Genomic DNA, 25,239 nt, shown 5'->3' with positions numbered 1-25,239 from the left:
CATGGGAGAATTCCACCCACTGGTTATTTTAAAAAATCTTGTGTCTGTACAATAATAATGTATAATAATTTGTAAATGGTAGCGAGTTGCAAACATATATCGATATGCTACTTGGTTAATAGTAATCGGTAATCTGTTACAAAATTGGGCTGTCCTAACCATGTGACATTACCAACCAATAACGTCGCAAAAAGACTATTTCAACCACCCAATTCAATATCATTTAGTATTTTGCCCACTCTGGCCAACCTCTGCCTTCTATCAGATAAACAAATGAACCAGTTCTGTCTGCTCTGTCGCACTGTGGTGTAGATGGGGTACAGTTCCATGATTCTGACCAGACCATTGACTTGGTGCTTTTTTGTGTGGCACTTTAATCAGAAAATGGCCAAGGCCCATTCCTTTGACAGCTCCAAACTCCAACCCTTCATACCTGTTGTAAGAAGACAGTTTTGATATGGGATTTGCCAATAGTTTGCAGATGCCCATCTAACATTCCGTAGCTCTGGGCTTCCATTTGCCTCTTTCAGTTTGATGGCTTTCATGTAAATTGGCTTTCTCTGAGACTAATGCTGGTCCAAGATCAAAGGGAAATTATAAAATCACCGTGTTACCTATCTTCACTCCTTTAACTATTTAATCATTCATCTTTACAACTATTTTGTGGTTTACTCTTGGAGCTGCTGAATTTACCTTTATCTGCTAGTTCACACAACAGATGACATCGTTTTCTGGTGAAAGGATAGTTTCATTTTTTACACTGTACACTGAAACTTAAGGTGCTTTCAAAGTTCCCATTGCCCCATAATCATGGATGCAGAGTGCAGTATTCATTTATGGTTAACTCCTGTGAAAGAATATTGTTGACGTCAAGAGTGCCGTATAGTTGTCAAGCATTTCAATGATTTATGCATTTGTAAGCATGAGAAGGGCAAGTAATGTTTTGTAAGACAGATGAAAATCATGTATATCTTAAGAAATAGAAAAAAGCATTACGACTGGGAACTTTCCAAAAGTAATGGTTTGTTATGAAGACATAAACGTTTTCAATTTTACTGTCAAGCTCACTTTATTCTCAGTGGATTGTTCTATCAGCAAGGTTATGGATTGAACATAAGCTATATCAAATTGCAGTTTGTTTAATGCATGATTTAAACCAAAGAAATTATTCAGCTTCTATATCAGTATTTTGTTAATAAATTCTAAGGTTGGAATTTAATACAAGCTGCGAGGCAGGAGGGGCCATTTAATCTGGTGGGAAGGCGCAAGGTGGAGAGTCAGGGCGGGGAATGTCGAGAACAACCTTATGGCCTGGAGGCCAACTTAGGCCTCTGGTGGCCAATTAAGGATCACTTAAGGGACTCATCCTTGAGGGGCCTATGCCACATGGCGATGTGATGTGGAGACATGGCGATGTTGCCAGCTATGCCCTGGTTGACCTCCCTGCAGGCTGGAGTGGGAGTGAGTCTGTGCCCATTGGTAGGCCCCACAAGAACGATCCCTGCGGGAAGACACTGCTGCCACCTCACTATATTCTGCCTGTCTCCAATTAGAGCTGCTTCACATAGCTGGACTCCAGGATCTCCATAGCGCTTCTTGTCCTTAGCCTTCTGTAGTCCCAGCAGTGGCCACTTGGTGGCGTTGCTGGTTCTGAAGAGCTGCCAGTCCTCTGTTTGGCAGGCAGCTCTTGGAGGCAGGAACTCTCACCTTGCAGACCCCGGGAACCTCGATGGCAAGCATGTAAGTGCCTCATTGGGATTTAATCACATTGTGTCTGGAAATGACTGCAGCAGGTGGCTCTGTGGCCGGTGAGCCATCTCTTCCTGTGAGAAACAGCCTCTGCATGGCTACGATGCTTCTGCAGTTACATGTGCAGGCCAGCGGGGGTTCCATTGAGCAGCAGGGCAGTCAAAAGTTGAGAGCGAGATCGCCGCCTGGACTGTTAAATTCAGCCCCAAGTCTGAGCTTCAGGATTTGGAACTAATGGGCTGAAGAAAAAATAATTTTCATGTGTCATCCTTTACCTAAGTGAAGCATTGCAGGTCGTAACTAAATTTACTTGTTTCTCGCTATCTGACAATTTTGGTCTTGACTTGATCATAAGTAAGCCAGTGGGCCTGTTAGTTCCCTTCCAACACAGTTTTATTAAGGGACCGAACTGCCTGTCACTAAATACTAAGATGTAATTCACACAGTTTAACTTGTGATTAAGAAATTATTTTTGCTATGTAGGATGATAGTCCAACAAGCACCATGGCTGCAGCATTGGTGTCATCTTCTCCACCGACGAGTGATGCATTTTTAACAGCTGTATCGAAAGATCCAGTGCAGGAAGGCAGATCAGCTGAGTTTGCCAGCATTTTGGTGGATCAGCTGAAACCATACACCACCTATCTGTGTGAAGTATCCGCATTCACAAAAGAAGGAGAAGGCCAGACAGCAAGTACTCTGTTTAGAACACCAGAATGGGGTAAGTGTTTAATGGATATTTTGTTGTGAGATTTTATTGATATTATGGATATTTAAAATGTCCATTACTTTGTGCCCTCATTGCAATATTTTGTAAGCAAATACAAAGTTATGAACATTGTTAGGGACAAGATCAGAAACTCCAAAGTATATTAAGTATATTAGTATAAGTATAGTAATGTATATTAAGAAGTTAACCTATAGCCCAACTATTTTTATTTTATTTTTGCATTTGTGTGAGCATGAGGTATTTCGCTACAGGTACAATTCAATTGACCCACTAGGGAGCTTTTATTAAAACAAATTTCTTTATTCAACAACACAGTTAAATAAAACAAAAAGAATTAGCATAACTTTTATCAATTAAAAATATTTAAACATGGCAAGGTATAATTCTTAACAGCTAATTATCTCTATAGTTCCAATGTGAGCAATATCCCCACAGACATAAATCCCTCTTCACAATAAGCGCAAAAAAACATATTGGCCGGTATTTTACGACCTTGCCCGGGCCAGGCTCATAAAATCCCTCCCGAGGCCAATGGAGAATTCCGTTCTGTGAGCCATGCCATTCCGGCAATTGGCTCATTTGGATGCTAGATTTTCAGCCCATTAACTCCTCTGGACAGATACAGAAAGACCATCTGTCTACTGACTCCCATACAACAGTCTCCAGAGAAAAAGTCTACCTTCAAACAGTAGAACTCCAGAGAGAGACTGAAAGAATTACTGCTCTGTCCAAATTCAATCATCAACTGGCAGCTTGTTTTTTCTCTGTAAGCTGAGGCCCACCCAGATACATGATGTTTCCTGTCAATCAACGTAATCAAGTACTCTGAAAACCCCCCAAGGGAAAATAGTAAAATAATAAAAGCGCATTAGCTCAATTAAAACAAACATTCCAGCAATTAAGAGCAATTATGCTTCTGCAGTATCAACAGGACTGCCGGTTACAGACAAAATGGCACCGGTTACTAGAACTGACTGCTAAAACAAATCCTGCACAAGACATATGACACAAATACATTTATCAAAGGCACAGTACTGTCACATGTTATTTATCCTTAGAAATATTTCATGTTTAAGTTGTAGTACTATTGTATTGTCAACTTGTATATGTAATTTACAATGTAGAGTATATATTTATACTCTACATTATAAATATCATCTATAAATAGTATATGCATCTATAAATAGTATATTTATATACTATTATATATTTGCCATCTGGGGAGTGAATCCAAAAGACTATCGGAAAAGTAAGACAGCGGCACAGTGGGTCAGACCATAAAAGTACTTGAAGTTTGCTATCTGTAGGCATAGGCACAACATAAACATAAATTGCTGGGGAGCAGTTTGGAGGAGAAATTATGGTCCTCTCTGGCTGGATGCTGTGGTCGATTCAGTAAATCTGCTCTTTGAGCTGCATTGTTATATATACTATTGCTATGTATGCGGGGAGCGGAGTAGGGTTGTGGAAACCTTCCTCTTTCAAGCCCTTACATGAGTATCTAGCTCTTTTTCATGTTTCTGATTTGATTTCTACTATCCTCGACCAACATTTCCATTATTCTTCAAGTTCAGATTACGGCCCTCTGATGAATAAAATCAGAAATTGCACGAATATCTTGTACACTTCAGATGTGTTTAAATTCATTAATCGACTATTGGTGGTTTCAAAATCAATAGTTTTACTGTGGCCATCATTTTATGGTCTGAATTAATATGTTATTTAGTATTTTGTCCATTAATTTAAAATGCATTTAATGACTATCACATAACGATAGGTGGGCTGCCACTCTTTAATAAGTAACATAATGTTCTTCTGACAGTGTAGGAGACTCACTTTTTAATCAAAGGAATGAAGTAATTTTCTTGTTTGATGTTGTCACATTGGTTAGAGGTGATTTTCAATTGACTTTTTAAAACATTTCACAGGATATGGATGTAGCTGGCTAGGCGCATCCCTAATTGCCCTTGAGAAAGTGGTAGTGAGCTGCCTTCCCGAACCACTACAGTCCATGTATTGTAGGTACACGCACAGTGCTGTTAGGAAGGGAGTTCCAGGGTGTTGATTCAGTAACAGTGAAAAAATGCAATATATTTCCAATTCAGGATGGTGTGCGGCTTGGAGGGGAATTTGCAGTTGATGGTGTTCCATGGATCTACTGCCCGTGTCCTTCGTGATGGTAGAGGTTGTTGTGTGTTTGGAAGGTGCTATAAAATGAGCTTTGTGAATTGCAGCAGTGCATATAGTATATCGTACACACTGCTGCCACCGTGCGTCGGTGGTGAAGGGAGTGCATATTGAAGATGGTGGATTGGGTGCCAATCAAGTGGACTTCTTCTTGAGTGTTGTTAGAACTGCACTCATGCAGGCAAGTGGAGAATATTCCATCACACTCCTGACTTGTTCCTTGTAGATGGGGAGTTTGGAGACAAGTTACTCTCTGCAGAATCCAGCCTTTGGCCTGCTCATGTAGCCACTGTACTTATTTGACAAGTCCAATTTGACTTGCCCACAGCAGACTCCATCTCCCTGGCCCTGCACTCAACCCTGGAACACCTAGATAACAAAGACACCTATGTCAGACTCCTATTTACCAACTACAGCTCAGCCATCAACACCATTATTTCTATGAAACTCATCTCCAAACTCCATGGCCTGGGCCTTGGCTCCTCCCTCTGCGACTGGATCCTGAACTTCCTAACCCACAGATCGCAATCAGTAAGGATAGGCAACAACACCTCCTCCATGATCATCCTCAACACCGGTGCCCCACAAGGCTGTTTCCTCAGCCCCTTACTCTACTCCTTATACACCTATGACTGTGTGGCCAAATTCCCCTCCACTCGATTTTTAAATTTGCTGATGACACCACCGTAGTGGGTCAAATCTCAAACAACGTGAGACAGAGTATGGGAAAGAGATAGAGAACCTGGTGAACTGATGCGATGACAATAATCTCTCACTCAATGTCAACAAAATGAAGGAGATTGTCATCGACTTCAGGAAGCGTAGTGAAGGACATTCCCCTGTCTACATCAATGGGGACGAAGTAGAAATGGTCAAGTGCTTCAAGCTTTTAGGTGTCCAGATCACCAACAACCTGTCCTGGTCCCCCCCTGCAGACACTATAGTTAAGAAAGCCCAACAATGCCTCTACTTTCTCAGAAGACTAAGGAAATTTGGTATGTCCACTACGACTCTCACCAACTTTTACAGGACACCATAGAAAGCATCCTTTCTGGTTGTATCACAGCTTGGTATGGCTCCTGATCTATCAAAGACCACAATAAACTAGAATGGGTCTGAATGAAGCCCAGTCCATCACTCAAACCAGTCTCCCATCCATTGACACTGTCTACACTTCCACTGCCTCGGAAAAGCAGCCAGCATAATTAAGGACCCCATGCACAATGGACATACTCTTTTCCGCCTTCTTCCATCGGGAAAAAGATACAAAAGTCTGAGATCATGTACCAACCAACTCAAAAACACCTTCTTTCCTGCTGCCATCAAACTTTTAAATGGACCTACCTCACATTAAGTCGATCTTTCTCTGCACCCTAGCTATGACTGTAATGCCACATTCTGGACTCTCTCCTTCCCTTCTTTCTGAACGGTATGCTATGTCTGTATAGCACACAAGAAACAATACTTTTCATGTATGTTAATACATGTGACAATAATAAATCAAATCAAAATTCAGTTTCTGGTCAATAGTAACCCCCAGAATGTTAATATGGATGATTCAATGGTACAATGCCATTGAAGGTTGAAGGGGGTTAATTGTATTCTCTTATGTTGGAGACTTGTGTGCCACTAATGTAACTTGCCACCTATCAGCGCAAGCCTCAGTGTTGTCCAGGTCTTGCTGCAAATGAAAACATTCTTGAACACACAAATTTAGAGCAGCGTTGGCTACTCAGTCCCTCAAGCCTGCTCTGCCATTTAAAAATATTGTGGCTGATCTGATTGTAATCTTACCTTCACACTCCCATCTACTCCATAACCTTTTACCCCTTACTTATTAAAAAGGTATCTGCCTCTGACTTAAAAATATTCAAAGATTCTGCTTCCACCACCTTTTGAGGAAGAGAGATTTCCAAAGACTCATTACCCTCTGAGAGAAAAAAATTCTCCTCACCTCTGTCTTAAATGTGTGACCCCTTACTTTTAGAAAGTCGCCCCTCGTTGTAGATTCTCCCACAAGGAGAAACATCCACCTTGTCAAGATCCCTCAGGATCTTAAATTTCAATCAAGTTGCCTCTTACTCTTTTGGACTCCAGTGGATACAAGCCTATACTGTCCAACCTTTCCTCATATGGACTGCTTCAGTACCTGAGGAGTGATCATTGGTGCTGAACATTGTACCATCATAAGCAACCATTCTCAATTCTTAAGTTTGAGGGAAGATCATTGATGAAGTAGCTGAAGATGATTGGACTTAAGATTCTAAGCTGAGGAACTCCTGCAGCAATGTCCTGGGTCTGAGATGATTGACCTCCAAAAATGACAGCTATCTTCCTTTATACTCATATGACTCCAACCAGTGGAGAGCTTTCCCTCTGTTTCCCATTGACTCCAGTTTGTCTAGAGCTTCTGATGCCACACTTGGTCAAATATTGCCTTGATGTCAAGTATAATCAATCTCACTTCACCTCTGGAGTTCAGCTCTTTTGTCCATATGTGAACCAAAGGCATAATGAGGCGAAGAGCTGAGTGATCCTGGCAGAACTCAAACTGTGTCAGTAAGCAGATTATTTCTGAGTAAGTGCAATTTTGTAACACTATCGATAACCCTTCTATCACTTTGTGGATGATAAAGAGTAGACTGATCAGTGGTAATTGACCAGAGTTGATTTGTCCTGCTTTTTGTGGACAGGACATTCTTGGGTAATTTTCCACGTTGCCACGTAGATGCCAATGTTGTAGCTGTACTGTAACTTATCTTCATTATGTGATGATACTGTGCCTTTAAGAAATATATTTATATCCTATTTCTTGTAAGAGGCAGTGTCTTTTTGAAAGGAATTGATTTGTCTGAAAAAAACATGCAGCTCCATACTGAGACTGCAGGATAATAACTCATTTTAGCTAATGTGTGTGTCTAACCAGAGTTAATACATTTGTGTTTACTTGGTTTTTCCTCTGGGGTTTCAGAGTAGAGTTTTGATTAGATTGATTGAGAGAGACTGAGCCATGTGCTTAATGGGGGGAGCTAAGCTTGCATGGAAAACTATTTATTTTTCATTCTAAAACAAGCAGTTGTCTTTCTGCCTCTCTCTTTCTCTGGAGGTTGACTTGGAGCTCGAAGGGTGACAATCTAAGTACAAGCAAGTAAACCTGTGTTTTGCTAAATGATTTTGAAGAGGGGTTTAAGTCTGTAAGAGGAATATTGCTTGAATTGCAACTCTTGGAGAGGTAAAAGCTTCCCAGTGTGCCAGCAGAATCACATCTTGAGTGAAACGTCTTATCCTCACATTAAAATCAAAATAGCAAATTATTGGGGCCTAGTCTGACTTCACAATATACCGTGGGGTTTCTGATCCATACCCCGACAATTACTATTGCTGGAATTTTGTCAAGGTCCATTACATTTGTGATCTCCAGTGCCTTCAGTCATGTCTTGATATTGCGTGAAGTGAATTAGATTGTCTGAAGACTAGTATCTATGATGCTGGGAACCTTCGGAGGAGGCCAAGATAGATCATCCACTCAGCATTTATGGCTGAAACTTGTTGCAAATACTTCAGCTTTCTCTTTTCTGCTGATGTGCTGGGCTTCCCCATCAGTGGAGCCTTCTTCCCTAGTCTCCATGAGTCTTGCTGAGGGAATAATGGATGGAATTTTGGGGACTGCTCCAAATTGGGTGAGCATGTGGAAGATCTAGTGTCGCCAGACCCCCACCTCGTCACTGGAATTTAAAGGGCCAGTTTAAATGAGACAGCATCACAGTTTTATGAGGTTCCTGATTCTCCAGCTAGGATTTAAATTACGATGCCCCCATTATATTGGTGATTAAATTGCTGTGCTATTTTATATATTCTTAAACTAACAAACTTAAAAGAAATAATAAACTATCAGTTGGGATGTACATTGAATAGCCAATGGTTGCTGAGATAAAAATGTGAATTATCTTCTTGCAGTTCCAGAAGAACCACCCCAAAACCTAACTGCAAGTAAGATTACATCAAAGTCCTTCCTAATTAATTGGGGTCCACCACCAACATTAACAGGAAGAGTCTTTTACAGAGTTGAGCTCAATGGCCCATTAGGTAAGTGTTGTTCATTTCACTGTAAGTCAGGCCAGGTAAGGATGGCAGATTTCCTTCCCTAAAGGATATAGTGAATGTGGTGTGTTTTTACGATAATGGTTACATTTATTGAATTCAAATTTCACCACCAGGGTGGGATTCAAATCCAGGTCCCCTGAGCATTATCCTTGTTCTCTGAATTACTAGTTCAGTAACAAAACCATTCCGCCACTACCTAATCTCAAAAGTGATTTCATGAGCAGCAGGCAATTAACTGCCTGCTGTTGATGCTTCTGTTCCTTTAAAGGACTAGGTGCCACCTCCAAGAGCTGTCAAAAGTCAGAGGCCGGGCAGCTGTTCAGTCCCAGCAGCACCACTGAAAGCAATGGCCAATGCTGGGATTGCAACCAGACAGCATTACCATTGATATACATGGCCCTGTAATCCAAATCAGTGGGATTGAGAATAGTGGGACCAGTCATTGTTGAGGGCAAGGAGTGGGCAGAAAAGGGAGTGATGTTTTTGCAAGGGGCAGCCCTTGCTGCTGGTGAGGCCCTCTGTGATGTGAGGGTGCCTGGTAAGGAGGATTCCATTCTTAAGCCTGCAAGGAGGCTATTTGGCACTCTCCCCACATGGCAAAGCGCCTACCTGGAGGTAGCAAGGCGAGGGTTTTAAGTGGTCTTTAATTGATCATAAGATGTTGAGATAAGATATTTGGCCCATTGGCTCCCAAGTAGTTCAAAAATCTGTTTCACGCAGCCTTGATCCATTATTCAATCATCCAGCCCCCACTGTTGTGTGGGCAAGAGAACTCCCAAGCTCTCCCAAGACTAATGACCCTATGAGAGAAGAAATTCCTCCTCATCTCCTTCTTAAAGGGAAACATCCTTTCAGCGTCTACCCTGTTAAGCCCCCTCAGAATTGTATGTGTTTCAATAAGATTGCCTCTCATTCTTCCAAACTCCAAGCAGACATATCCTTCTTTAAATAAAGAGACCAAAACAGAGTGCTCTAGGTGTAATCTCACCAAGCCCTGTACAGTTGAAGAAACTTTTCCCCACTTTTATACTCCATCTCCCTTGCAATAAAGGCCAACATCCCATTTGCCTTCCTATTTACCTGCTGTACCTGCCTGCTAACTTTTTGTGATTTATGCGCAAGGGCACCCAGATCCCTCTGCATTTCAGCATTCTGCATTCGGTCTCCATTTAAACAACATTCTGCTTTCCTTCTTTGGTCACTTAAGGACCACAATCATACTCACGGCAGGGGGACTCTCCACAAGCCTTCTCTGCTACTGCTGGTGGCAGCGGGGCAGTGACTGGCACACCACCCCTTCCCACCCAATTTCTTTTCCTCCCCTGCCTCATAGCCTACATCCTGAGGTCGCGTGAAATACTGATTTGCACTTAGAAAAATTCAATCTCAATCACATGCTGTGACAAAAGTGAAATTATTATGGACATTGATCATACCTATTAAGAGAAAACATATTTAATGTATTTCATTGTATCTGATTAAGAAATTTGAGAGTCAATAAATACTTGCACTCTTCCCAATGTATTTATTGTATTAGGAAACTGCATTACAGTGGTCAAGTCTACGTGTTAGAAAATGGTTACATTTTGTGTCAGTTTTTAAATGTAACTTTTTTTTAAATTTAGGGAAAATATCGCAGAACGAGACCAGAGAGATTATGTTTTTTTTTATGAACCTGCTGCCATTTACAAAGTATGAAGTGTCCGTCATCGCCGAGACAGTGGTTGGACTTGGACCAAAAGCCAGCATTAAAATCACTACATCATCAGAAGGTAACCAGTAAAGATTTAGTGGAAGATTATTGCACATCAGTGAAAAAATAGCTAGCATCTTATAACATGTTTTTGGCTCTTTTCATTTAAATTTTCATACCTGGTGAGTCCACTGAAATATAAGCTTCCCTAAATACCACAATATTAGTTGGAAGAAAGATCAAATACTGCGACAGGAGGGGCGATGATTCATGAAATCTTCCTGGTTGCTGCCAATATATTTGATAGCCTTCAATAATAAAATACATCCCGAGATGTTCTACCAATGATGTGCACACAAACCATTAAACTCTAGCTAAATAGAATGAAAAGAACGAGAAATTCATCAACCAAAAGAGAAAACGCTGGAAAATCTCAGCAGGTCTGGCAGCATCTGTAAGGAGAGAAAAGAGCTGATGTTTCGAGTCCAGATGACCCTTTGTCAAAGCTGATTTTCCAGCGTTTTCTCTTTTGATATCCTTTTTGAGGTATAGTCCCTCAAACTGAACACAGTGCTTTATTCAGATTGTCCCAACCCATCCGTGTCTTATGATCCTACCGTGTAAAACACCATTGTCCTTTGCATCTTCAACTGTTTTTGTCCTAATCTCTGGAACTGCTCCCCTAAACCTACAGACTTCTCTAACCACCTTAGACCTCTAACTCACCTTGGTAAAAGCACGTGCTAAATAGGTGCTGTACTCATCAGGTCCATCTTCTTGAAAGCCGGATTTCAACACACAATTTTGATTCTAATTGAGATTGCGTTCATTTGAACTTGCCTGCAGCACAATAAGTTAGACAACTGCAGAGTTAACACTCAAATCCTGATTAGACAATTTTTGTTAAGCAATCCGCTTCCACTGCTGACACACAGCAGCAAGTTTCAACATGGCTCAAGGACTAAGAGTGAGTTTTTGGGCACAGCACTGGAAATCCTGGTGGAGGAGGAAGAAAAGATGTTCCCTCAGGTGAAGGGAGTCCAACTCTCTCCACTGTCCACCCTGCCCCTCTCTCCTACACCACTGTAATTATTTGGTCAAAAATTTTCCCAGATTTTTTCAGAAGCAACTCAGTACATGAAACCGTTATAATGTAAAATGCAGGTTGTTAGTCAATCATAAGGGGCTGAAGCTTCCGGCCATTCGAGCTGGCTGGATCTTCCAGTCCCACTAATGATATCCCCTGTCATGGGTCCCGTGGCTAGTGAACAACTCAAAATGCCGTTGACATCAGCGGGATCTTCTGATGGTGAATGGTGGGCCTTCTCTGCAATTGGGGGGGTAGGCACGGACAGTCCCACCCATAGTTTACTGAATGTTGTCATTTTCATTGTAACCAAATCTCAACACATCAAAACAATTTCCGGCCTCTTGCAGGAAGTCGGTGAATGTTGGTCTAAGAGTTAATGCATTTATTTTGGACTCACTCATTATTTAGCAATTCCTGTATCATGATGAGTCTCCATAAATTATTTTATACAAAAGGCAGGTTCCAATATTCCAACGCCATTAGTATAAGTTGTTACATACCAATAGCAGATACACTAATGCACGAGTGCTATCTAATGATTTTCTCTTAATTAATACTAATCCAAGGTATTTAAATGAGTTATTAGGACCATATTAACTGTGTTAAAAATGCGACTCTGACAGAGGGAGAGGAAAGAAACACAATTGCACACAGGGAAAGGAAATAAAATGATCTGTATGGACAATAGGAACCTGTTTGATGGTAGGTGATTAGAAGCATGAGACAATGGGAGGCACACAGAGAAATTAAAGACATATAAGGTACAGAGAGTGTGTGAGTAGCTGAAGGCATAGAGAAATAACTTGGTGGAAAGGGAAGATGAGAAATTGGCAAAGGGCAGCAGGTTCCAGAGGCCCGGGAGCATGGTAGAAGAAACTTTTATTTTTTACTCTTTCATAGGATTAGGGTGTTGTCTTCCTTAATTGCCCTTGAGAAGGTGATGGTGAGCTGCTTTCTTGAACTACAACAGTCCATGTGGTGTAGGTACACCCGCAGTGCTGTTGGGAAGAAGTTCCAGGATTTTGACCCAGTGATAGTGAAGGAATGGTTATTTATTTCCAAGTCAAGGTGGTGTGGCTTGGAGGGAACTTGCAGGGGAACTTCCCAATTATCTGCTGCCCTTGTCCTTCCAGGTGCTAGAGATCACAGATTTGGAAAATACTGTCGAAGGAGCCTTGATGAGTTGCTGCAGTGTATCTTGTAGATGGTACACACTGCTGCCACTGTACTTCAGTGGTGGAGGGAGTGAATGTCGAATGTGGTGGAAGGGGTGCCAATTAAGCAGGCTGTTTTGTCCTGGATAGCGTTTAGCTTCTTGAGTATTGTTGAAGTTGTGCTCAAGCAGTGAGTGGAGAGCATTCCATTACACTTCTAACTTGGGCCTTGTAGATAGCAGACATACTTTGGGGAGTCAGGAGGTGAGTTACTCTGCAGAATCCCAATCCTGTGATCTGTTAAATGGCTGGGCCAGTTCAGTATCTCATCAATGGTAACCCCCCAGAATGTTGATTGTGGAGGATTCAGCGATGATAACCTCACTGAATGTCAAGGGAAAATGGTTAGATTTTCTCTTGTTGGCGAAGTTAATTGCCTGGCACTTGTGTGGTGTGAATGTTACTTGACACCAATCAACCCAAGCCTGAACGTTGAACAAGTCTTGCTGCATATGGGCATGGACTGCTCTAGTTTAATACTCATGCCTCACACCAAAGTGCTCCATTAGGAGGACTCACCCGAGCGCAAGCTCCCTTCTATCCCATCCCCAGAAAAAGAGAAAATTGAATTCGTAGTTAAGCTCTGAAGTTGTTGAGATCATTATTAAAGCAAAGGGCTGCCAAGTGTCGAGCAGAATCATAGAATAATAGAATCTCTGCAGTGCAGAAGGAGGGCATTCGGCCCATCGAGTCCACACCGATTCTCCAGCAGAGCACCTTGCCCAGGCCCTACCCCGTAACCCCACATATTTACCCCGCTAATCCCCCTAACCTACACATCTTTGGACACTAAGAAACAATTTAGCATGGCCAATCCACCTAATCTGCATGTCTTTGGACAGTGGGAAGAAACTAGAACACCCGGAAGAAACTCACTCCGACATGGAGAGAATGTGCAAACTCCACACAAACTCACCCAAGGCTGAAATCGAACCTGGGTCTCTGGCGCTGTCAAGCAGCAGTGCTAAACCACAGTGCCACATTGCTACCCCAAAAGGCATAAGGTCTTGTTCTTTAAGGTCCAAAACACCTCATGGGTCACTCTATTAATTATCTTGTACTTTCTCTTGCTCTGTGTCAAAAGTCCTGCTGATCTGAAATGTCTAAAGTCCAAAGATGTGTGGGTTGGGTGGATTGGCCATGTTAAATTGCCCCTTAGTGTCAGGGGGAATAGCTAGGGTAAATGCATGGGGTATGGGGATAGGTTATGGGATTGTGGTCGGTGCAGACTTGATGGGCCGAATGGCCTCCTTCTGCACTAATGGGATTCTATGATCTATAAGTTTTGACAAAATATCCAGGTCTAAAACAACAAAAGGATGCTGTTTAATATGTAAACAGACAATCAAGCCATGCGAACCTAACTCTGCAATTCTTTTCTTTACAGTTTCAGTTTTTTCTTTCCTCTCTTTTGCCATTAGTTTGCATCAGTATCTCAGAGAAAGTAATGTTGAAGCTTTGCTCTTGGAATTTCCGATATAGCAGTGTAAAAGCGTAAACATTATTACCCTGCTACCATTAGATGGCAGTAACTGATAGAGGGAATAGAAAAACACACAAGAACTACCTTATTTATTAGGACATCTGAGTTGTGGTTATCAGAACAGAAATAAATGCTGTTTTCTAATTATTTCTAATAGGATCTCTGGTTGAAATGTTTTATCTGAAGATATTTGATCTGCTGCTGGGCATCATGAAGCTTGATTTTTAGTTCAAGATGTGCTGGGAGTGGTGGTGGGTGGGGGTGAGTGGATTCCGATAGTGCGTCCCACCCTGCCCCAGCAAACAACCAGCATCTCACGAAATGAAAATCTCATGCTCTCATTATTGTGAAGCTCACTTGGATTCCACCAGTCCAGGGATGGGGGTTGGGGCTGTGGAGAGGGGTCTGGCAAAAGTGGCTTTTGCACATGGTTGTCAGATGGATGGACTGATGGAACCCAAGCGAAACATACAAAATGAGAGCAGACAGGATAGCAAAGTGTGCTGGTGGCTGTGCCGCTGCACATTGCGTAAAGCTCAGCATACCATGACCATTCTGGAGACCCTGGCTAGTAAGAGTGCCTCTAGATCTTAGCACCTGAAGCATATCTTCAGCACTATGATGGCTTATTCGATGACATATCTGGTTGTCATGTGGTTTTCATTGTATTGCACCTCCTCTGTCTTTTTCCTTCAGTAGCTGAGAAGAGTTATCAGCAATGTTTTAAATGGGCATTCCTTGTCTCCGAAGAGCAAGCCCAGAACTCTGTTTCCAGCTGTAATGAGATTTGGGAGAGTGGGCTGCTGTAGGTCAAAAGTATTACAGAAGCTATTTTTGATTTGATTTATTATTGTCACATGTGCGCTATACAGACAAAGCACACCGTACATAGAGAAGGAAACGAGAGAGTGCAGAATGTAGTGTTACAGTCATAGCTAGGGTGTAGGGAAAGATCAACTTAATACGAGATTGGTCCATTCAAAAGTCTGATGGCAGCAGGGAAGAAGCTGTTTTTGAGTCGGTTGGTACCTGTCCTTAGACGTTTGTATCTTTTTCACGATGGAAGAAGGTGGAAGAGAGAATGTCCAGAGAGCATGGGGTCCTTGATTATGCTGGCTGCTTTTCCTGGAATCTTTCACTCATGTGCCTAAAAATCTTTTTTATGGTTGGATACCAGCTGCACATTGATGGAGTGGAAGCCCTTGGAATTGACAGACTGGGTGATCTGGGGGTGCCTTGAAAGCCACATACGTGCAGTTGATGACGCCTTGTAATTATCAGAAGCTGGCTGAAGCTGTAAACCTAAGTGTCCACTAATTCTGATGGGCATCATTGTTAACGTTAAGTTAACATACCTGCCAGCCCTGACAAAGAAGCAGCTGGTCATCTGTCATGTGGCATTTGTAGGCAAGCCGATGGTAAGGTTTTGCAAATGACCCAACAGAGCTACGGAATGATGTAGAGGCAAAGAAACCGAGTGGCAGCGATTTTGCCAGCCATTGTGCGGTGTGACCATGGGTCCAGTTGGTAGGTCTCATCATTGCAGCAGGCTGTAAATGTCGGCCACCAGCTGACACGGCACCCTAAGTTAAGCCACTGGCATTCTGACACGACAAGGAAGATTACCCTTTACCTGTAAATCCTGTGTGCAGAGTATGGCCTCCTGTGATACGTCTCTGCTGATTCCCCCTCTCCTGTGGAGCTTCAGATCTGTGATCACAGGCTGTTGCTGCTGAGGTTCATGATGCTCAAGCTGTTCTTGCCACTCTCGCTATTCACGCTGCTTTTGCTGCCGCGACTGCTGATGGTCCTCAGCTTGAGGCCCAGAATAATGCAGCATTTGCGGCATCCATGCTGATCCAAAGTGCAGATCGGACCTTTAAAACTCCAAAGTGCAGACAGTAACCTGTCAGCACAAATACTGCAAACAAATCCTTTCACGCCAGCAAGCACAAACAGCTGAGCACTTATTGACACGTTTCCCCATTGTGGCTTCAGTTCCCGCCTTAACTGTTACGCTCTTCTCGCCTTGCTTTCACTGGCAAGTTCCAGGAAGCCTGGAAAACCCATGGGGTCAAGGTTAAATTTCAAAACCCTCATTGATATCACTGTAATTCAACGATCACTGGATTGAAGTTGACAGCTCATCTCTTCCGTGGGGGTTGTCCACATGTAGCCTAGTTCACTACAGTTAAATGTGGAAGTAGGAGCTGCCATCCTGACATGCTTGCACGTTTTAAGGATTTTGCTCAAATCTGTGCACTCACCTCTGTTAAAGTTCCTGCCATGATGGCCTGAATTTCCACAGGCCGTGTCACAGCACAAGTGAGCTGGCATTTCAACAGAGGTAGTGCAAATTCAACCATAACCCACATTAAATCAATCTTTGGTTCATAGGATAACGACCATTTACCTTCCCACCCGCTTCCATTTCTCATCTGCGCTTTGTCCTGTCCTGACTGTTGCTAGGATGCGGTTCCATGGTTGCTGGCAGCTGTCCACTACTTCACTGAAGTAGCTGATCTGGGATAGCAATTATCAGGAGGAGATTCAACCACAAGGAACACAAGGGCAGTTTCTGTTTCCTACCCCCCTTGATGCCCACAATTTCCAACGCAGATCTTTGCATCTCATTAACCCATGTGCACTGATCTCAATGATCACACTCTTGAGATCAGCTGACAGGTTGTGACTTTGTATTAAATCTCAAACTTCTTTGGTTTATATGACTTATTGTTGAAATGCTACTGTCACCCACTGCATCATTGCGGAACCATGTCATCCTATTTTCATATATATTCTCAGTTTTTAAGGGGGTGATTCTTCCAGCCCGCTGCACTGCTAAAGCAACGCGGCAGGCCGGGAGACTCAAGCGCAGACGTGTAGCAGGCTTCCCGCTGGGTGCCACAGCTTTTGTGCATCTCCAGCCGCCGGATTTCCGGCATCATCAGCTCCGTGCCAGAAATCGGCACGGAGCTGAATAAATTATTATAATGATCATTTGAATATCATTAGCGGGTCCAGGACTGAAGTCTCCGGGCCTGCTCGCCTCTCTCCCCCCATCAGGAGTGTTTCACTGCAGCGGGGTTTTGTGGCCCGACCCCACTGGAGTGAAGGGGGGCCTTGGAGGTTCCCCCCTCCCCGGGTGTTGTGGGTAAAGGAGGTGCCCCCGGGGCATTGCCAGCCTGGCAGTGCCAGCCTGGCCCACTGGCACTGCCCAAGGGGCCAAGTGGCAACGCCCGGGGTGGGGCCAGGGCATCACTGGGCATTGGGCAGGGCCAAGGGGGCGGTGCCAGGGGCCAGAGCTAGGCGGGACCTCTAAGGGGGTCGGGAGAACTACACTCAGAACTGCAGGAGGGGTGTCGGGGTTGGCCCAGATACGTCCAGGAGCCTAGTCGTCAAGGGGTGGGGGAGGTCGGACGGCCAGCGATGCGTGGTTGCGGGGCTGCCTAGCGATCAGGAGGCCGGCAGTGCGAGCTACTGCGCATGTGTCGATCTCGGCGCTGACAGGTTGGCACATGCGCAGCGGCCCGCTCAGTGCTATGCTGTCGGCCTCTCCAGCGGGATAAGATCCCACCCCCTGATTTCTGAAGTGAATCATACTGGTGCTGTCTGCAGTGCACAGAGTGTGGGAGATTCATTTTGAAAGTCCCGCTGGAAAAAAAAGCGGGATATACTCCAGTTTTTACGCAAATTCGACACTTAGAATTTTTTTGGGAGACTCTGACCCTAAACATTCTTATATGACACATGATTTGCCCCTTGGCAGATGGGCAAGTGATCTCTTCCCAATTTGCCAGTGATGCTTTTGATCTATTTGCCCAGGCTACACAAGAGATTCCTGAGATGGCTCAAATTTATTTAATCTAAATAAGAGCATGTGTCCTCTTTTTGTTGGATATCCTGATAGTTTTGATTATTCAAACTGAAATGTAATGTGTGTGGTAGAGGACGGAAATATAATAAAACTGTGGTATAGGTGTTTAATCTCACTTTCTAATGGGAATTGCGGCTCACTTTTTAGTCTGTGTTTTATCAACAGTATCCAACTAAAGTAGTTCATTTAGATCGGTTTTCATCAGAATTGTTCATCTTTTTAGTTCCAGGGGAAGTATTTGATTTGAAAGCAACAAAAGTTGAAGCTAAATCTGCAAAATTGGAATGGGGAAAGCCTCATCAAGCAAATGGAATTATAATCCAGTATCAAATCACAATCTTTCGAAAGGAGTCTCAAACACCTGTACAAAATATAATCCTGACAGAAAACCACCAGGTATACCTTTTCATTTTATTTAACTTGGACAATTATAATCCTTCATAACATTCTGGTTAATTGCCACTTTTTTTATTAGTCAAGTTTCACACCTGTAGTAAAATTGTTTCCTCGGTTTTCAGTCATATTTCCTGTTATCTTCATTCGCATGTTGAGAGCCAAATATGGATCAATCATTACATAGAACAATTGGTCAAAGAACAAGGGTTACTGTTGGGTCTGATTGGAAATAAAGACTAAAAGATAGTAAATGAGAGCAGAGTTAGAGAGTACCTCGGCAATAGTGACATACAATTGGAATTTAAGATTACATTTGTGGGCTGGGATTTTACGACCTTGCTTGGGCGAGGCTCGTAAAATCCTGCCCAAGGCCAACGAAGAATTCCGTTCTGCGAGCCCCACCCATCCCAATTCCGGGGCGGGTGTGCCGGTACAATTCTGGCCGTGATGTCAACAAGTTGACTGCAGGAGAAATATTCGATTTTAGAAGGGAGATGATGAATGGTAAACTAGGGAAACTGAACTGGATAGGGTGGTTAGAAAGGGAAAAAATGACAGAAAAATGGTCATATTTAGAAATACTGTAGACAGAGTGAAAACAGATATGGTACCACCAGTAAGGAGGACAACAAAAAGGAAGGAACAATGTTATTTATCAATTTGGTCTTCTTAAGTTCGATCATGTCATGCTGATATTGTAAGCCGGGGACCCGGGTTCAATTCCCGGCTTGGGTCACTGTCTGTGTGGAGTTTGCACGTTCTCCCCATGCCTGCGTGGGTCTCCTCCAGGTGCTCTGGTTTCCTCCCACATTCCAAAAGGCGTGCTGATTAGGTGCATTGACCCGAACAGGCACTGGACTGTGGCGACTGGGGCAATTTCACAGTAACTTCATTGCAGTGTTAATGTAAGCCTTCTTGTGACTAATAAATAAACTTTAAACTTTAAAGCAGCCTGTCTGACCTTTTTAGGGTTTCAATTGCACTGCCCTGTATCTCTGATGGTTAAAAAAAATGAGCTGTGCTGTGCTGGGAACTGGAAGCTGATGTGTTGTGTCCTCGAGTAATAACTTCGAATGACCTGAATTGGATATGCATGTCTTTTGCATGTTTACTTCTTCAGTCTCTCTCTGAAGGCTGACTGTGCAAACATTTAGTGATGTGAGGGCAAATACCAACCTTGAGCTGGCTTATTCCACAGCATGTGCACATACAGAATACCATTTGTAAACAAAAGTATTTTGTTCCAATTTTGTGTATCATGCTTAAGGGAAGTAGTGTATATGCATGCAATGTTCTACTCCAGAAAGTCAGGCAGTGAAGGCTAGAACTGAAGCCTAATTTTTACATACTTTAGAAGCATTCATTTACAAGTGATTTACACATTACAAACATGTACCTCCCAAACAATTTCAGACTGTTCCTATATCTAGGAGCACAAGTGAATTCTCACTTAATGCCTGTCATAGAATCATAAAGTCCCCACAGTGCAGAAGGAGGCCATTTGGCCCATCGAGTCTCCACCAACTCTCCGACAGAGCATCATAGCCAGGCCCACTTCCCCATCCTATCCCAGTAACCCCACACATTTACCCCACTACTCCCCCTAACACTAGCGACACTAAGGGGCGATTTAGCATGGCCAATCCACTTAACCCACACATCTTTGGACTGTCACCTGTATATAAATACTCAATTACTATACAAGTAGTAGGCAATTCCATATTGATAGATCATTCTGTTCTTATTTTCAGAATGATCCCACTTTCTAATAATGTACTGTTGACCCTCCTTATCCTTGAAAATGACCATCCCATCTCCAGTCTCGGTTACCTTTCCAAAGTCTTTGCTGTTGCTTCCCAGATTCGTTCCCATCTTCCCAACTCTCAGTTTGAATATTTGCAACCAGGTTTCCATGTCTGCCCGAGTACTGAAACAGCCTTAATCAAATCATAAATTGCAGCTGCTGTGACTGTGATCATGGTGTATAGTTCCTCCTTGACATGTCTGCAATCTTTCCAGCAGCTCTCCAACAGCCCTGCTCTGTTACAAAAACCGTGAATGGTAGAAATGTCAAAAGGTCAAAGTGAATTAATGGGAGTGGGGGAGCCTTGAACCCCAGCTCTCCGCGCACAGGAAGGCTGGCGGGGGCTCAAGAATCCCAGAAGTCGCGGATCTCACCAGTGAGATCACAATCTCCGATTTTCGCCAGCCCCTTGCTGGTGACATAACCAGGTTCATGCCCGCAATAATCTGTTTTTATAGCATCCTTTCTTTTACATGAAGAAAATGATCTAACAGTATTTTCATTTGGTACACCTTCACTGATGGCTGTAAAGATCAATGCCTGAAAAACAGGCTCTGCCTCAGGTAGCGCGCATGGAGCTGCCAGGTAACATTGTGGGTTGTTGTTTTTGTGTTGGTACTGTCAGAGTTCTTTGGATAACAGCAATCTAAAGGCACTCAGTTGACTCTTTACACAAACAGCGCTGGACACCTTGCATCCAATGCAAGGTCTTTAATTACTTGTGCACAAGGAGAACTCCCTCCACCCAACATGGGATGGCAGGAGCAGTTCTGAGTTCACAGAGAAACAGCTCAACAGTTATAGTCAATTACAGTAAATCAGGAACAAGAGATTTTTCACATCTTTCATTGACATACATATTTGCCAATTAAATCCCGGCTTTTTGCCCTTTTTTAATTCAATGAAAAATTGACTTCTGCTAATCCTTCATTTGCATTGCCTATCCTCATATCTTGCCTTTGGTATTTGGTATGGAAAATATCTGGTCTTGCTCACCCTCTGGTGAAGGCTGAAAAAGGAAAATGTTATGGGGCCTATGAAAAAATAGCAGAGACTGACTCCCTTTGAAGGTCAATAAGCTGATAAACATTTTCCACTACTGTACAGAGAAAGCATGAAACTTTAATTTGAACACTTTAACTTCCGCACAATTTAACTTCCAAACTATGAAACTTCAATCTGAGCATTTTAACTTCCACAATGCCTGTTGCCAAGCTTCTGAAGCCACTGGCCATCATGGCAGCACACTAGCCCACTAGAGGTGTTGCCATTCCCCTCTTTTGTCAATTAGTGACTCTCAGGTTCCAAAAATGGTGCCAGGGCTTTCATATCGTGCTTGAAAACATCCTTGAAGCAGAACCTTGAGCACCCCATTGGCTCCAGCTGCCTCTCCATATAAAAGCTCTTTAGTCATGTGACTCTCTTCCAACCTGCAGACATGCTCGACCCACCATAACCACCTCTGTTTGATTTAATGTCAGCGCACTTGGGAACTTTGCCTTTGAAAGTACTGCCATTCTCATGATTTTGTCATCACAGGAGATACCCATAATTCGTTGCAGATGGTGAAAAAAGGATATTATTGAGCTTCTTCTCCTGGTAGTTGCTCATGTTTTACAGGCATAACAGCAAGATGCTGAGTAAACAGGTTTTATAAAACATTAGCCTAGTCCTAAGGTTGGTATTAACCCTTTGAGCATTTCGCAAGCCGGCCAAAAATGGTAGCTGCTTTCCCTATGTGTGTATCGAGCTCTGTGTAAAGGGACAACTCATCTGTCAACATTGACTCAAGGTATCAGAATTTGCTAATCACCCAGTGAGGTGTAATTGAGTGTGATCAGAGGCAGAGATGCAACACCTTGTCCCATGACCATGCGGCACAGTGGTTAGCACTGCTGCTTCACAGCTCCAGGGACCTGGGTTTGATTCCCGGCTTGGGTCACTGTCTGTGTGGAGTTTGCACATTCTCCTCGTGTCTGCGTGGGTTTCCTCCGGGTGCTCCGGTTTCCTCCCACAGTCCAAAGATGTGCGGGTTAGGTTGATTGGCCATGCTAAATTGACCCTAGTGTCCTGGGATGCGTAGATTAGAGGGATTAGTGGGTAAATATGTAGGAATATGGGGATAGGGCCTGGGTGGGATTGTGGTCGGTGCAGACTCGATGGACTGAATGGCCTCTCTCTGTGCTGTAGGGTTTCTAAGATTCTAAGACCATGGGAGAATGAGTTACAGGCATGGGAGTGATAGCTTATGTATCTTCGTAGCTGAGTTGCCTCAGTGAGCTGAGTGACTAGTGCAACATCGTCAGTGCCAAGGAATTCTCTGACCAAGATGTGATCTGTTTTTGTCTTCACTTTCAGTCTTAATAGATTGTAGAGCTTACTGTCTAACTGAGTATGCAAGTAGACGTCTTCCTTATCTGCAGCGGAGACAAAGATCAGGAGCATGGAGAATATATCAGACATAGTGGGGCTAAGAAACAGTCCTGTTTCACTTCATTCTTCACTCTTAAATTGTTGCAAGTAGAGTCATTAAACTGTACAATGCAATGCATGTTGCCATGGAAGAAGTAGGTGAGACTGAGGAGCTTTGGCGGACAGTCAGTTTTTCCCAAAATCTTGTACAGTTCTGCTCTGCTGACAGTGTTGAATGCCTTAGTAAGGTCTGTAGGGTAAAGGAATATGCCCTATTCCCTGCACATCTCTTGTAGTTGCCATATGGAGAAGATCATGTCAATGTGTATGATCTACTGGCACGGAAACTGTACTGTGCTTCTAGGTATACTCGATCTGCAAGTAGATGGAGCCATTTAAGAATTAATTTGGCAAAGGCCTTCTCCGTGACACTAAGAAGTCAGATGATGTTGCAGTTGTGAGTCTCCTCTGTCACTTCTGTTTTTTTCAAAATGTAGTGAGTTTGACATCAGTTGGAATACTGTGTGCGGTATTGGTCCCCTTATTTGCAGAAGGATATATTGACCTTGGAGGGAGTGCAGAGAAGGTTCACCAGGTTGATACCAGAGATGAGGGGTGTTGATTATGAGGAGAGACTGAGCAGATTGGGTTTGTATTCGTTGGAATTTAGAAGGCTGAGGGGGGATCTTATAGAGACCTATAAGATAATGAAGGGGCTGGATAGGGTAGAGATGGAGAGATTCTTTCCACTTAGAAAGGAAACTAGAACTAGAGGGCACAGCCTCAAAATAAAGGGGGGTCGGTTTAGGACAGAGTTGAGGAGGAACTTCTTCTCTCAGAGGGTGGTGAATCTCGGGAATTCTCTGCCCACTGAAGTGGTGGAGGCTACCTCGTTGAATATGTTTAAATCACGGATAGATGGATTCCTGATCGGTAAGGGAATTAGGGGTTATAGGGATCAGGCGGGTAAGTGGAACTGATCCACTTCAGATCAGCCATGATCTTATTGAATGGCAGGGCAGGCTCGAGGGGCTAGATGGCCTACTCCTGCTCCTATTTCTTATGTTCTTATGTTATCACAAGAAAGAGAACCACCAATGAGCGACAATAAATGGGATTTCCCATGCTTGTGTGGCTCAGCTAGGATTCCATCTTTGCTGGGTGCCCTTCTGTTTGTTAGGCGGTCTATGGCTTTTTTAAGTTCAAGTGTTGAGGTTTCTTCATCTAACTCAACCATGAAAGGAAGCTGCGGAAGAATGTCAAGCGCGGACCGGGAGATGTCCGACTAACAGGAGCACAGCTCACAGCACTGTTCAACCCAGCAGGACATATGTTTACTTCTGTCAGTGAGTGCTTCACCATCTGCTGACTTCAGGGGAGCAATTTTGATGATGGGAGGGTCAAGTGCCCTCTTGATCTCTTCGTACATAGTTCGTAGATTTCCATTGTCACAGGCAGTTTGGATTTCTTGACATAAGTTCATCCGATGTTTATTTGCACAATATTTTCCCAGTTTTTGCATGTTGTCTTGGCTACTTTCAAGAGATTTTAGCTGTTAGGTTTATGTGGGGAATTGTATTTTTTTGCATCAATGACAGATATCATCACAGCTTGAGGCCTCAAACCTCAAATCATAGCAAACAGCATTTAATGTTAAATAATGTAAAATAATGAGATTAGCAAAGCGAAATAAACAATGATGATAGAAACCGAAACTCTGACTTTAACACCCCATGTACCTGACAACGGCAAGGAGTGTGAGTGGTTAAATTCGGGAGAAAGTATTTACCTCTCTGTCATCACTTTGGATCTCACCCCCTTCTGTCATTTATCCTGCTGGGAACCACTTCCCGTATCTGCTTCTAAAGTAGATTAATCAACAAAAGTCAAATAAAATCACAGTTGCAGGTACAATTCAATGATCAAAATAGTCACATATTTAGTAAATTGGGGAAGTTAAACTTAATACTGGTGGTAACATTGAAACTAATATTCTGATTGCAGCACTAAACAGGCAGTAGAATGCAATATTTAACTTGGTTATTTTGATATATCTACATTTTTGTAATGTATATTGATGGGATTTTCTTTTTGTTCTAGGAAATGGAAAATGCCACTGAGCCAGTAAATCCTGGTATGTTGGTTACAGAAACAAATACATTAGGTTCAGAAACTGATGCAATCTTTGCAGACTTGGATGAAGGCTCTGCTGAGTTATTTTCTGAATCTCCATCTTTAGAGCCTGCAGCGACCTCTCCAACTTTTTCACCAGTTGAAGCACTGATCACTGTTAGCTCAGAGTTGCCTGAGATATCTACTACTCACAGAAAAGGCTTGGCTGCTCCTGTGCCCGGTCAACTAACATCGCATGCAATAACGTACTCTAAAACATCACTGCCTAGTACTGTACACTCAGTAGCTGCTCCTGGCTTCACTGAACCATTTACTAAACAAACAGCCCCCAGTTCCTCGGGGCCCTTTGAATCTCACCCTACAATCA

The 25,239-nt window shown here is 43.0% G+C and overlaps 1 protein-coding gene across 1 annotated transcript in view; it reads left to right on the top strand.

Moving 5' to 3' along the window:
* Positions 1-25,239, top strand: part of ptprq (protein tyrosine phosphatase receptor type Q) — a 177,797-nt gene that overhangs the window by 64,677 nt on the left and 87,881 nt on the right. Inside the window, exons 20-25 of the mRNA XM_078221104.1 lie at positions 2,233-2,470; positions 8,624-8,752; positions 10,396-10,542; positions 14,603-14,821; positions 18,351-18,523; positions 24,840-24,873. Coding sequence (XP_078077230.1) covers positions 2,233-2,470; positions 8,624-8,752; positions 10,396-10,542; positions 14,603-14,821; positions 18,351-18,523; positions 24,840-24,873 — 940 coding nt within the window. The remainder of the gene's footprint in view (positions 1-2,232; positions 2,471-8,623; positions 8,753-10,395; positions 10,543-14,602; positions 14,822-18,350; positions 18,524-24,839; positions 24,874-25,239) is intronic.

Source organism: Mustelus asterias, chromosome 9, assembly GCF_964213995.1.
Source record: "Mustelus asterias chromosome 9, sMusAst1.hap1.1, whole genome shotgun sequence".
Taxonomy (NCBI): Eukaryota; Metazoa; Chordata; class Chondrichthyes; order Carcharhiniformes; family Triakidae; genus Mustelus; species Mustelus asterias.
Note: the sequence above shows the minus strand (reverse complement) of the source record. Positions and strands in the feature narration are given on the sequence as shown.